The sequence below is a fragment of the Saccostrea cucullata genome, unplaced genomic scaffold, assembly GCF_032062105.1.
Source record: "Saccostrea cucullata isolate Sc308-1 unplaced genomic scaffold, CSIRO_AGI_Scuc_v1 ctg1, whole genome shotgun sequence".
In the NCBI taxonomy this organism is placed as follows: Eukaryota; Metazoa; Mollusca; class Bivalvia; order Ostreida; family Ostreidae; genus Saccostrea; species Saccostrea cuccullata.
In genome coordinates, this window is record NW_026920581.1 from 212,541 (window position 1) to 226,819 (window position 14,279).

The following is a 14,279-nucleotide window of genomic DNA, read 5'->3' on the forward strand; positions in this document are numbered from 1 at the left end:
TTCAAGAGGATTTTGAGCTTATGCAATGTAATTTTATATCAAAACTCCCTAGGACCTCTCTCACCCCTCTCAAAGTGTCCCGCCCTGTTTGTTTTATTAGTATTTATTGTATTACATGTCGCTATTTTTAGCACAGGGGCATGAGGAGAGTCATTACGTATTAAACAGGTTCTTGGTGGACTTAATATTTTTATTACATATATTAGAACTGTTTTATAAACTTTAATAAGACACCATGCATTGTGTAAGATTCTGACAATATCGAACGTTAATATGTACATCTATGTGACTTCATATTTGCATATCATTCTCGCTAGATTAAAGAGGCTCCGTGGTCTAGTGGTATGTCTCTCTCTTCATTTGTAAGAGGCATCAGGTTCGCATCCCGAACGATCCATTTTTTTTAAAAATACATTTTTTTTACTAAATGATAGTATTATGCATGTGAAAAGAAAAATTTATTAGGTCTGGCTTGTACAAACTCATAAAATCATCATTACAGTGTGATAAATATTCCATATAAAAAGAATCTTCTATACACATAATAAAGAATAAGCAATCAAACCTTTATATCCATATTGGCATATTTTATTTGCTTCAGTATACATGTATACATGTATACATTTAATAATTCTACAAATTCAGTCAAGGGGATCCGCCACCCCCCCCCCTTCCCGAACTGCGTATGGTTTACTTTTTCCCTAAGCGGGGGACACAAATTCTCTGAATTAGCTTGTTATTACTTGTTTTAAGTCTACAGTAAATGATACTTTAGGGATTTAATAATTATCTTAGTGTTAATTAAGATATTCAACTGATTTTCTAACTGTAAGTTGGCGATCTTTTATATCAAATTGCTAAACAAATAGCACATCTCTTCCACAGCTTGCTTTCACTGGGCAACAGAACAAATATCAATTTTAAACATTTCCCTTTCCTTCACTAAAACAATCAATCCAATTCATGACAAAACATCTGGCAAGCCTTTTGTCTACATAAACTCCATACAAATTATTAAATACTTCTACACAGTCAATCATTTTTTGTCACAAGTGTTCTTCATATTGACATCATCTGCACATTGTGACATCACAAACATGGGGCAAAACATTTCTGAATCATTACATATGCTATTAATAGAACATGTGTATGACTTTATGTGTGCCAAATTTCATTCCGATCTGAATTATGGTTTTGTAAATATTGAACTAGTTCGCGAACTTTTTGATCACCCCTCGTATCTTAGGCTCTGCCTATCTTGGGGTTTATATTCTAGATTTTGCTTTTATTTGGGATTATGTTTTAGACTCTGCTTGTGTCAAGTTATAAACTTGAGTGGCTGTTAATGTTGAGGTCTACTGGTATGTTTTAGGCTCTGCTCATGTTGAGGTTTACATTTTAGGTTGCTGAAGGAGTTGTCAGTAAATTGAAATCTTGTGAAGCCTCAGATTTCCAAATGCAAGTTGATAAACTGACTGAAGAAGCAAAACTTTTCTGGTCCAGAGGAGAACAAAACATTGCCAAACACTTAACAAAGAAGATATTGAAGATGTTAGAGCAAGTAAGGTTTACTTTCTCATGTGTGAGGATGACAGTTTAATGTTATATGAAAATGAAGGCTTGGGTAATTATTATTGCTATATGATCCAACTCATGTTGATATAAACTTTAAAACATTACAGCTTTTATGAAATTGTTTCCCTCATATTTTTTCAAAACCCCAACTCCGTTTGCTCCAAAAACTCCCCAGCATGAAATTTGGATATATGGATGTTTCACAGTAACTGTAGGCATTTTGAATCATCATTTTCAGCTTTTCTTCTCCATGCAAACTCAACCTATTTTTCCTGTCATTGTAAAGTAAGATTTGAACAAACTTTCATCTGAAAACACATCACTTTCCCAATCTTTCTTCATCATGTGTTTGTGATGTCTTGTCATTTGCAAACATCTTTGTTTCTGTTCTTTCTAAATTTATGGCTTTTTAGCAGGAATGTAGCTCTCAATTTCATACTTGTTTAACTTTTTAGGTCACCTAAGTGACCTATTACTATTCATTTTCATCCATCACCGTGCATTGTGCATTAACGTTTGAACATTTTCAGCTTCTTCTCTGAAACAGCTGGACCAATTTCAACCAATTTTGGCATTATAGCATCTATGGGTGAAGGGAAACAAAAATTGTGAATTTCATGGTCCCTGCTCCCCTGGGGGTGGGGCCAAAACCACTAAAATTAGTGCAATCTTTAAAAATCTCCTTCTTTACTCCTGGACATCAAGCAGTCAAACTGGCTCTTCCAAATTGTGAATCTCATGGGCCCAGGGTCATGGGATCTAGTGCTAGGGAAGGGCTATATAGATTATATAGTGAAAATGCATAAATTCTCTGAAATTCTTCTTCTCTGTTCATGGGCATTAAATAAGCTAACCAAGTGCATAATATGTATGTTGAATAAGTCTGCCTCTTCCAAAGTTGTGAATTTCATGGCCCCAGGGTCAGGGGTTCTAGTGCTAGGGCGGGGCTATAAAGATTATATAGTGAAAATGAATTATTTCTTTGAAAATTTTTTTTTCTGCTCATGGGCATTAATAAATTAACCAAGTGCATATGTATGTTGAATAAGGCTGCCTCTTCCAAAATTGTGAATTTCATGGGCCCAGGGTCAGGGGTTCTAGTGCTAGGGCGGGGCTATAAAGATTACATGGTGAAAATGAATTATTTCTTTGAAAATCTTCTTTTCTATGTACATAGTTATGAGGAGGAAGGATGCCTCCTTGAGATTTATGAATTTCAGGGTCCCTGGGTAGGGCTTCTTGTGTTAGGGTGGGGCTCTAATGTTTATATAATGAAAATGCATGAATTCTTTGAAAATCTTTTCCTTTGCTCCTGGGTATTATGCCAATCATCTAAGTACATATTATGATGAAGAAAGCTGCCTTTTCCAAAATGGTTAATTTCTGGGCCCCTGGGTCAGAGGTATATGGAGGGGGGTACATAGTCTGAAAATATATTAATGCTTTGAAATTTGGTATTAATCAACAATTTATGATGAAATAAAATTCATGATATTAAAATTTCCAAAATTTTGAAATATATAAGCCCAGGGTCTGTGGTTCCTGTGGGATAGAGTGCACAACTGGTTACAAAGTGGAAATGCATTAATTTGTTTTCTCTTTCTTACTCTTAAATTCTTCTTGGTATTTAGTAACCAAAGTAAGCATTCTAAGTGTATATTTATGATAAGCAATGGTGCCTGTAAACGATAAATTGTGAATTTCATGGCCTCAGGTTTAAAACATGAATCAAATAAAATTGTTGTAAAGTTTTTATGGGATACTAACACAGGTGACCTATAAGGCTCATGGGCCTCTTGTTCTTTCTTAGTCATTTCACTTAAGGATATCCTGGTTACAATCTTTGTTTTCAGCTCTCTTATTGTAAATCTCCTATCTTGCAACGCTAGGTTCTTTATCACTCTTTCTTGTCTGTGGGTGACTTTGCTTTTTCTCCCTTGTCTAGGCAAGTCATGCAATGTGCCATGTAACTTATACCGTCACATGAGGCCGTAGTGTGAGATGGAGATGCAGTATCTCTCTGTTACCTATTGTTCTACTTCTTTCCACGTTAATTTTGCATTTCTCAAAGTAATGATCTGAAGTCTAGCATCAAGAGAGATTTGTCTTACTCAAAGTAACAAAGTCCAAAAATGTAGGAAAAAATCTTTTCAATAGTAACAATAACATGTTTTTTTTTTAAAAAGAAATAATAAATAATCTTACCTTTTTGCATGGTTTCCATGTGCAGCTTATCCTTTTTTGTCACTAGATCCCAATGAAACCGAGAGGAAAATGATATATAATCAAAGTTCATTGAAAAATATTAATGTTTAAGAATTGAATTAAATATTACATACATAGCACATACTACTGCAAAAACTATAGTAAATGAATTTTTAAAATGATATTGAAGAATCATTATAATTTTTGCATCATTTTTTTGCTCACCTGAGCCGAAGGCTCAAGTGAGCTTTTCTGATCACATTTCGTCCGGCGTCCGTCTGTCTGTCTGTCTGTAAACTTTTCACATTTTCGACTTCTTCTCAAGAATCGCTGGGCCAATTTCAACCAAACTTGCCACAAAGTATCCTTGGGTGAAGGGGATTAAAGTTTGTTCAAATGAAGGGCCACGCCCTCATTCAAGGGGAGATAATTGGGAATTAATGAAAATTTGGTGGCATATTTTAAAAATCTTCTTCTCCAGAACCACTGTGCCAGGAAAGATGAAACTTAGGGGGAAACATCCTCAGGTAGTGTAGATTCAATTTTGTTCAAATCATGACCCCTGGGGGTAGGGCGGGGCCAAAATGGCCGACCAAAGTTTTACATAGAAGTATATAGGAAAATTCTTTAAAAATCTTCCCAAGAATGACAAAGCCATAATTCATCATATTTATATGGAAGCATGTTCAGGTAGTGTAGATTCAAGTTTGTTCAAATCATGACCCCCGGGGGTAGGGAGGGGCCAAAATGTCGGACCAAAGTTTTACATAAAAATATATAGGAAAATTCTTTAAAAATCTTCTCAAGAATGACAAAGCCATAATTGATCGTAAGGGCGAAACGATTACACGTGTAAACGGTGACGTTTCGATTAAATGCTCTAAACGTTTACAAATTGAGTAAACGTTTACACGAAGGTTAATATAAATGTCTATCAGACAAAATACTTTCATTCAAACCAGTTGTTTTATTTTATATTTACCAAAGAAGACACACCCCGTGTCTGTTACAAACATTTTTTTCTGTAATAATCGATACCGGAAACACAATATTAAACAAAACTATCTAGAAATTAATATGGTCTAACATATTTAATTCCGATTTCCGAGTAGTGAAAATTAGCGATGTATTATTTTATTTTTCCCAGTATATGTTCTAAAATATATAACCACTGTTGTTGCTTTTTATTGATAAAAAAATAAAAAGTATCATGCTCATAACTGTACAATGTTGAATATAGAGCTTTGAAAAAATGAACGTAAACCGGAATCCTCAATGTTATCGTATTATATTTTTATATTACTATCTCATTTCAGTTTTTGACACTTCCTACTCTTTTGGCATAAAAACCAACAAATAAACAGTAATGACAACTCATACTTACATTATAGTGAAAGAATGGTTTATTAAATTAGTGTTTCATGAGTAAGAAGCCATAAAAATTCAACACAAAAAATCCTCCCGTTTAAACGGTACCGTTTCGTTTATTGCTGTTCGTTTAAACGTTTACAAAATTCAGTAAACGTTTCACCCTTAATTGATCATATTTATATGGAAACATGTTCAGGTAGTGTAGATTCAAGTTTGTTCAAATCATGACCCCCGGGGATAGGGCGGGGCCAAAATGGCCGACCAAAGTTTTACATAAAAATATATAGGAAAATTCTTTAAAAATCTTCTTCCCAAGAATGACAAAGCCATAATTCATTATATTTATATGGAAGCATGCTCAGGTAGTGTAGATTCAAGTTTGTTCAAATCATGACCCCCGGGGGTAGGGCGGGGCCAAAATGGCCGACCAAAGTTTTACATAGAAATATATAGGAAAATTCTTTAAAAATCTTCTTCTCAAGAATGACAAAGCCATAATTCATCATATTTATATGGAAGCATGTTCAGGTAGTGTAGATTCAAGTTTGTTCAAATCATGACCCCCGGGGATAGGGCGGGGCCAAAATGGCCGACCAAATTTTTACATAGAAATATATAGGAAAATTCTTTAAAAATCTTCTTCCCAAGAATGACAAAGCCATAATTCATCATATTTATATGGAAGCATGCTCAGGTAGTGTAGATTCAAGTTTGTTCAAATCATGACCCCCGGGGGTAGGGTGGGGCCAAAATGGCTGACCAAACTTTTACATAAAAATATATAGGAAAATTCTTTAAAAATCTTCTCAAGAATGACAAAGCCATAATTGATCATATTTATATGGAAACATGTTCAGGTAGTGTAGATTCAAATTTGTTCAAATCATGACCCTCGGAGGTAGAACGGGGCTAAAATGGCCGACCAAAGTTTTACATAGAAGTATATAGGAAAATTCTATAAACATCTTCTTCTCAAGAATGACAAAGCCATAATTCATCATATTTATATGGGAGCATGCTTAGGTAGTGTAGATTCAAGTTTGTTCAAATCATGACCCCCGGGGATAGGGCGGGGCCAAAATGGCCGACCAAAGTTTTACATAGAAATATATAGGAAAATTCTTTAAAAATCTTCTTCCCAAGAATGACAAAGCCATAATTCATCATATTTATATGGAAGCATGCTCAGGTAGTGTAGATTCAAGTTTGTTCAAATCATGACCCCCGGGGGTAGGGCGGGGCCAAAATGGCCGACCAAAGTTTTACATAGAAATATATAGGAAAATTCTTTAAAAATCTTCTTCTCAAGAATGACAAAGCCATAATTCATCATATTTATATGGAAGCATGTTCAGGTAGTGTAGATTCAAATTTGTTCAAATCATGACCCCCTGGGGTAGGGCGAGGCCAAAATGGCTGACCAAACTTTTACATAAAAATAAAAAGGAAAATTCTTTAAAAATCTTCTCAAGAATGACAAAGACATAATTGATCATATTTATATGGAAACATGTTCAGGTAGTGTAGATTCAAGTTTGTTCAAATCATGACCACCGGGGGTAGAACGTAGAACGGGGCTAAAATGGCCGACCAAAGTTTTACATAGAAGTACGTAGGAAAATTCTTTAAAAATCTTCTTCTCAAGAATGACAAAGCCATAATTAATCATATTTATATGGAAGCATGCTCAGGTAGTGTAGATTCAAGTTTGTTCAAATCATGACCCCCGGGGGTAGGGTGGGGCCAAAATGGCTGACCAAAGTTTTACATAAAAATATACAGGAAAATTCTTTAAACATCTTCTTCTCAAGAATGACAAAGCCATAATTGATCATATTTATATGGAAACATGTTCAGGTAGTGTAGATTCAAATTTGTTCAAATCATGACCCCCAGGGGTAGGGCGGGGCCAAAATGGCCGACCAAATTTTTTAAAGATATATATAGGAAAATTCTTTAAAAATCATTTTCTAAAAAATAGCAAATCCATGATTGGTCATGGGACTACTTTTGGATTTAAACTTTACAATAAAAAGCCATTTTCTACTTTTTCCTACCCTTAGTGCTCAGGTGAGTGATGTGGCCCATAGGCCTCTTGTTTTTTTGCTTAAAATCTTTTAAGAGAGTCTTTTAAAAAAATCATTCAGTTTTTTAAGGGGTGTGTTACCTTGACAAAGGATATCAAGTACAGTTTATGTGCATTACCTTGTTCTTTTGCTATTATGCTATAAAATATTTTTGGAAACATATGACCTTTATTTGTGTGTAAAACCATGTGAGTTTAAAAAGTATGCAGAGCTGTATACTTTACAGCAATCTATAACAGTAACAAAATTTAATGTAATGTATGTTATAAGAGAAATTCCATCTCTCCCATAGGTATAATTATAAAGCGCTGGTCAAGAAGAATTTTGATAACAGAAAATTGCTTGTCAAATCAGAGAGAACTTAATGAGTTTAGTGTGAGGAGCTAACTGGTAGAGCATCTCTGATCAAGCAGGTGTTATCTATATCCCTTTGGAATTGGGCAAATGGGTGTCAGCCTGTTGAATTAAAGATAGTTCTTGTTGGCTAGCCCAAGTTTTAAAATGAATTTGATGAAGAGTAATTAAAACTAATTTGATATTGCATAGTAAACTAATCTGATATTATATATAATATTTTTAAAACTCATTTTAGTTGAGTGGGGTTGGAATTAGCATGTCCATTTGTCCATATGAATTGCAGATTAAAACCTGTCTGACATTAAATCTAAAAAAAATTATGATGCAGTATTTAAAAAAAAAATGTTTTATGGTAGATAGTTCTGATCCATTCATCCCTTGGGAGTAATGAGTGGACAAGCATCCAGTTAAAGATTAATGAGTTCAATGTAAGAAGGCTAGCTGTCTCAGTCATTTCTGTAAAGCATCTCTGATCAAGCAGCTCTTATCTGTTTCCTTCGGGAATAAGACAGGAGAACTGCTAGTCAGTTTATAGCATATGTCATTTGATGGCCAGCCTTGTAGTTTCAAAATTAAAGTTGAACAAGACTCGTAAATAGGCATACGCCATTTTCGATAGCATAATCTACGATACATCAATACTAGGGTATACTCGTCGCATTTGTTACACCTGACTGCTTTATTGTCACGGGTATCGGTGTGAAATGGCGACCCGTGTTCGTGCTGGTTATCTTGCATTACCTTTGTTTATATTATTTTGCAGTTACGTGTTTGTATACTGCACTGACTTATACAACTATAATTGTAAACTTATTTGGTATCTTATTTTCCTGCATTAGACCAAATATTACATTATTATTCTTGCTACTGAGTGCTGTATAGCATACGTCCGTCTTCTTCGGTTTCGACTGATTACACTGAACAGTGTCTAAGTTTTGCCCTATATATAGGGGTCTGCAGAGTAGCGAGACTCGGGAACAAAAATGGTGGACAAATTCCTTTTACGAATCCTGTTCAGCTTTAACTTGGTATAGATTAAGTTGTTTTAAAAAGACTAATTTGATATTGCTTAATATGATGGGGATACGACAAGGTCTAACACATTTATGATGTAACATTTTTTATAATTAATGCCTTCACCACAGGGGTGTAAACATCAAATACTTTAAGGAATGGGAAAATCATGGAATCAAGATTGACATTATTTTCTTGCACTTTAAACTGTTCATGATGATAGAAATTATTTGACAGGCGTATCATGCAGTGATGGGGCACTTTATTTTTTTTATTTCAATAAGAAACAAGAAAGCAACTTGGAAGCAGCAAAGCTGTACCCTAGAGTCCTCAGTATGTATGGAAACTGGGCAGCAGAAACTAATTTAGAAGATCCCAACACCATTATGGAAGAGTATCTTGAAAAGGTAAGATATTGTCACGTTATGATGTACAAGGTTATTTTCAAATTTATGGAAGAAATGAGGCAAAGAATACTTAAATTGTAGTAAGCTTTTTTGTCCCGTGAATTCAGAAATTATCTATGCTTTGAGAATGAGGACTTTGGAATGATGACAAAATGATATTCCTTCAGACAGTGAGTTTGTTAGAGAGCTTGGAGGAGAAAGGGGATACAATTCTAGATGCGTATCTTTCTCTGGCTCGGTTTGCTGATGGTCAGTATCAACACATTGTGAACTACATGAAGTCAAGTACATTTGAAGCCAAGCAGAACTTGATGACAAAGGCAAAAAAGGAAATAACAAGGATGCAACAGCTTGGAATGGACAATCTTGAGAAAGAGTAAATATCTAACTTAAGCTGTAGTGATGTGTCCATTCACCCCTACTGTCTGTAATATATGGAAATCACCTTATCTGTCTGTCTGTCTGAAATCTTGTCTGGGATATAACTGCTATGGAAAAACACTGGAAGTTCCTACCATAATTATTTTAATGATAGGTCGACACTTTTTTTCTCCAACCCATTGGGGTCAACCTGTTTAACAAATCAGCCTTTGTAAGGCTCAAGATCAAGGTTACAAAATAAAGCCCCCAAATCATTAAAATTAATTTTAAAACAAATCTGTGCCATTTTCTGAACTTTTCAAATTATTTTACCGAGAATTGATAAGAAACAGTAAAGAATTTAGAGGCAGTCCACTAAAAAAACAGGCATTATTGTATTAATAGGCAGCACATCGAATCTGGCAAATATTTGATATTTTATTGAAAAAAATATCAGCGCATGTAATCCAATTGGAATAATGTAATTGAAGATTTGTTTGAAAATGACCTAAACCACCTTCTTCATTCAAGGTCAAATTAAGAAAAACAAGACCAGACCATAACTTAAGATCCTTCTGACTAAATGACTTGAAAGATGCACTGCATTGTTACAGACCCTGAGACGTGCTACTACCCAAAAAAAGCGTGTAACTTTCATGCGCTTTCCATTTCGTGCAAACCGTGTAGCGTTTCGTGCGAGCGTTTTGTGCAAGTCGTGTAGCAAGCGTGTGAGAAACGTGCGACTTTCGTGTAAGAATCATGTAAGAAATGTGTAAGATTCATTCGGAAGTAGATGTCATGATGTCAAATTGTGTTATTATTTTATTAGTTATACTTGTGGTATTTTAGGAGTTAAAAATGGGAATAAGTAAATGAAATTACACGGTAATGTTAGGGGTGGGAGGATACACAGATCTTGTGATACGATACGTATCTCGATACAGTAGCACGATATGATGCATATCTCGATATTATGCTAAATTATTTTTTTTTTTTTTTGTCTTGACATTAAATCATCAAATTATTCTATATCAAGTCATGTGTGCTTTTGAAATTAATACTTGAAGTTCATCAATTTCATTAACTAAAACTTTACAAAAACAATAATACATGTACATATTATTATTACCAAATTACTATTAAGAAGTTGTTTATTTACAAATAGCTGTGTAATTCATTAGAGAACTTAGAACTTAGATGCTACATTAGATTCACTTAAAGGTACTTGGACACAGATTTGAAATTATTATTTTCTCTATAATGTTACGAGTTATATATTTTAATAGCATTTCACACAAAAATTAATTAAAAATCTTATATCAAATAAAAGATATTAAAATTTCAAATTTTTTGGCGGGTTTGATTGACACATCCTTGCACTTTCACAAATTAATTTTATTCTTAATCCTTAGGAAAAAGTGGCAATCTTGTTGTGTATAAATGATAAATATTAATACTGTAATGCAGTAAATTCAGAGTAGACATGTTCGAAAGCAAAACAAACACACAATATACTCTCAGTCCGTGCAGTTGTGGTAAGCAGACTGTGACGATATAGAACGCACCCGGTGAATTGTACACATGAACAAAAACATAACTCGTGCCCTGTTTACAAAAACTGTGTACATAACACGAGTGTGCTCGATTTGCTAAATCCTGTACGCAACTCTTAGTTCGGAATGACGATACTTGTGAAGGAGTTTTCTTTCTAACATCTCTACTCTGAATAAAATTATTTTTCTGGATAAAAGTTTAAATATCTCTCATTAATACACATGCCACTTTTCCTAAGGATTAATATTAAGGTTAAAATTTGTGAAAGTGCAAGCATGTGTCAATCAAACCCGCCAAAACATTTAAAGTTTTAATAACTTTTAAATGGAATAAGATTTTTAATTAATTTTTGTGTGAAATGCTATTAAAATATATAAGTCGTAATATTATAGAGAAAATATTGACTTCAAATCTGTGTCCAAGTACCTTTAAAAAGCATCACATTTACATTATTATTAATTGCTGAAGTCTGTAGCAAAGTTGAGATTACAAAAAAAAAGTACGAGATGGACTAACAATTAATAATACCAAATGTTCTGGAAACGATACTTTCTGTGTATAGCACACATTACATACTGAACTTTTCTTGTCTAATCTTCCGAGGCTGCTTAAAAGTGAAAACGTTTTACCCCTAACCAACGACTTATTAGTTCTAAAGCGTGTTTTCAATAATCAACATCATCTCTTCGCTTCGTACAAGCCGCCATTTTCCGAGGACAGGTACTTTCATTTTCAATTTGGATGGGTCGTTCGTGTATCATTTCGTACAGATATTTGCATGCTTGTATCGAAAACCTAAATATAATTATTTTGGTCACATACCTAAATGTCACTAAACCTAACCATATATAGTACAAAAAAACTTTTTTTGCTTTATTTTTCCAAATATCAATAAAATGTGTATCTAGAGGAAAATATCGGTATGTATCGGTGTATCGGTATATAATCGTCCCACCCCTAGGTAATGTATAATACATTCGTTTGCGTTTTTTTCTCCTAAAGAAAATGTGTTCAAATTAATTATACATAATGTACATGTACAACAATTTCAAGGGCAATGAGTTCAATATACTATCAATGCGATTATGGTTATTAGATATCTTTTTTCTCAAAGAAAGAAATATATACCAGTATTCATACATATACACATATATTTATTTTAAGAAGAAAGATATCCGCTCTTGTCTTTACATTTAAAGTATTTGATAGAAAGTTCAGAAACGATGTGTCATTTAATACCTTTTAATACATATAATTCGTTGTTCATTATTATCAAATAAATGGATTAGAATTTTAATTCACTTGCACCGTCGAGCACAGGTTTAGATATTCCCGGGGAGTGTGTGTGTGTGTGTAGTGGGGGGGGTGTCAAAAGAAAATTATAGTACAGTCTTTCAATTTGTAGTTAACTTTAACATTAGTTTAAATAAATGTTTGATTTTTCTATATATAAATAATGTTTGACTCTTGCATTCTCTTTTAAATCTTTTGTTAATTGTGTGTGCCGCCACACCCCTTAAAAATATATTGAAATCTTCTTTCCTCCTTTTCAATTGCGATCAACGTCATTTACAAAAGCAACCACGGGCTCCGAGTACATGGAACTGAACATACCTGTTTTGCGACATGTACATGTTGCATTCCTGAAAAGTTTTGGAGATGAAATAAAGTTTGATTATTATTTAATGGGTACAACTTATGTCCATGGATTTAATCTTTTATTAGCAAATATGAATTTCTAGCCGTAAATACATGTAGTACTGATTTGCTAGTCTTCTCACGAAAATAATATTTTAAAGTTCAGAAGTAATTCATGAATCATATTGTATATTATTTGTTTTGTAAATCATTTTTATGGCTTACGAAGCCATTATAGCTCCCGGTGTATTTTTACGGCAAAGAGTTCACTGTATATTCTAGTAGACATGAGCAAGATAAAATAGTCCTCGTCTTTTCTTTAATTTTATTCTACGTTTGTTGTGAAAATTACTCACCAAGTCCTTAATCAAAAACCTTGTTATTTTCATTTAATTTTCGCCACTGAAGACAAGATAAACCAAATAAAAAAAAGCTAAATTGAATAAACTCTTGTGAGGATGCGGAAGAATATCTTCTGACCGTATGTGTCAACAGCGCCACCGTGTAGGTAAGTCAATCTAAATGAAAGAAAGAGAACTCTGTTGGGAGTACGTTATTGCGCCAGATAGTTCGTAGGAACACAGATTAAATGTATATTACCTTACAAACTGTTTAAACAGCTGCTAAAAGCAGTGATTTCCTAAGGCCGTTTTTGCCTGGCAATAACGCGATCACGATCTCCCGCCAACTCATTGTTGTGAACTCAATGCGTTACGTGGCACGGGGTATGATGCAATAGCCTAACTGCCAATTTTTGTTCATTGCAATTTAATTAATGGCATATATTACTAAATATCAAGCTTGTAGTTGATGAAAATATTAATTAATAACCATAAAATGTAACTGATGGCTGTCAGATAGTACGAAGGGTAAAAGGAATACACTTAATTGTTAATGTACATGTGGGGTTTTCCAACATTCGCAGGTCATTCTATAAATAACATAGATGCTCCGACATTAAAAAAAAAATCATCATTTAAACACATAATTTTTGCATTCATGTACTGAAAATGAAACGTGTGATTAACATTATCAATGTTTCTGAATTTACTTTATGAACTCTGGAAAGCACTTAGTTCCAACGCATGTGCTTCTAATACACTATTCAGAAGCGCTCCAAGTGACAATATCTACATGCAGTAAGCATTACATTGGTGCTACATAATGAGAACAAAAAGTTTCAAGATAACTGCAAGAGTAGATACATAAAAAAATAAGGGAGGGTCATTAGGGGCCTATTTGTAGATAGCAAAATTAGCACAATACCGTAACATAAAACAGTAAAAAGACAATGGCTTTATAGAAAATTTTAATAGAACAATTTTTCGTGATTAGATCTCTTTTATATGAAAAACTCTATTGTAGAATAATTTTAAGCAAAAACTGACAATTTGTTCAAAATCTATATATTTAGCTTTTATTTACCTTTAAAAAAGGTTATTAGTGAATTTGTATTTTTCATTTAAATATGAATTTAGAAAAAATAAACTCAACTGCCAAGAAACGCCTCAGGCCGTCAATTCAGCGACCCCCCACCCTTGCAGTAAGAAATTTCTGAGGAAACACTAAGTAATATTCTAGTATACTACATTTCCTTACATTTTACATCCATGTCAAGCACGTAAGCCATTATGGCCCTTCAGGCCTTTGATTTATTTTATCTAGGATATTTCAGTTTTCTTTCTAATATATCCGAATGTGTAACTTTAGA

At 33.7% G+C, this 14,279-nt stretch overlaps 1 protein-coding gene across 2 annotated transcripts in view; it reads left to right on the forward strand.

Annotated features, from left to right (window-relative positions):
• The window catches only part of LOC134252051 (serine-protein kinase ATM-like), a 294,279-nt gene that overhangs the window by 204,817 nt on the left and 75,183 nt on the right, over positions 1–14,279 (forward strand). For both annotated transcript variants that reach the window (XM_062734480.1, XM_062734485.1), the window contains 3 exons: positions 1,403–1,561; positions 8,894–9,016; positions 9,184–9,392. In XM_062734480.1, coding sequence (XP_062590464.1) covers positions 1,403–1,561; positions 8,894–9,016; positions 9,184–9,392 — 491 coding nt within the window. The remainder of the gene's footprint in view (positions 1–1,402; positions 1,562–8,893; positions 9,017–9,183; positions 9,393–14,279) is intronic.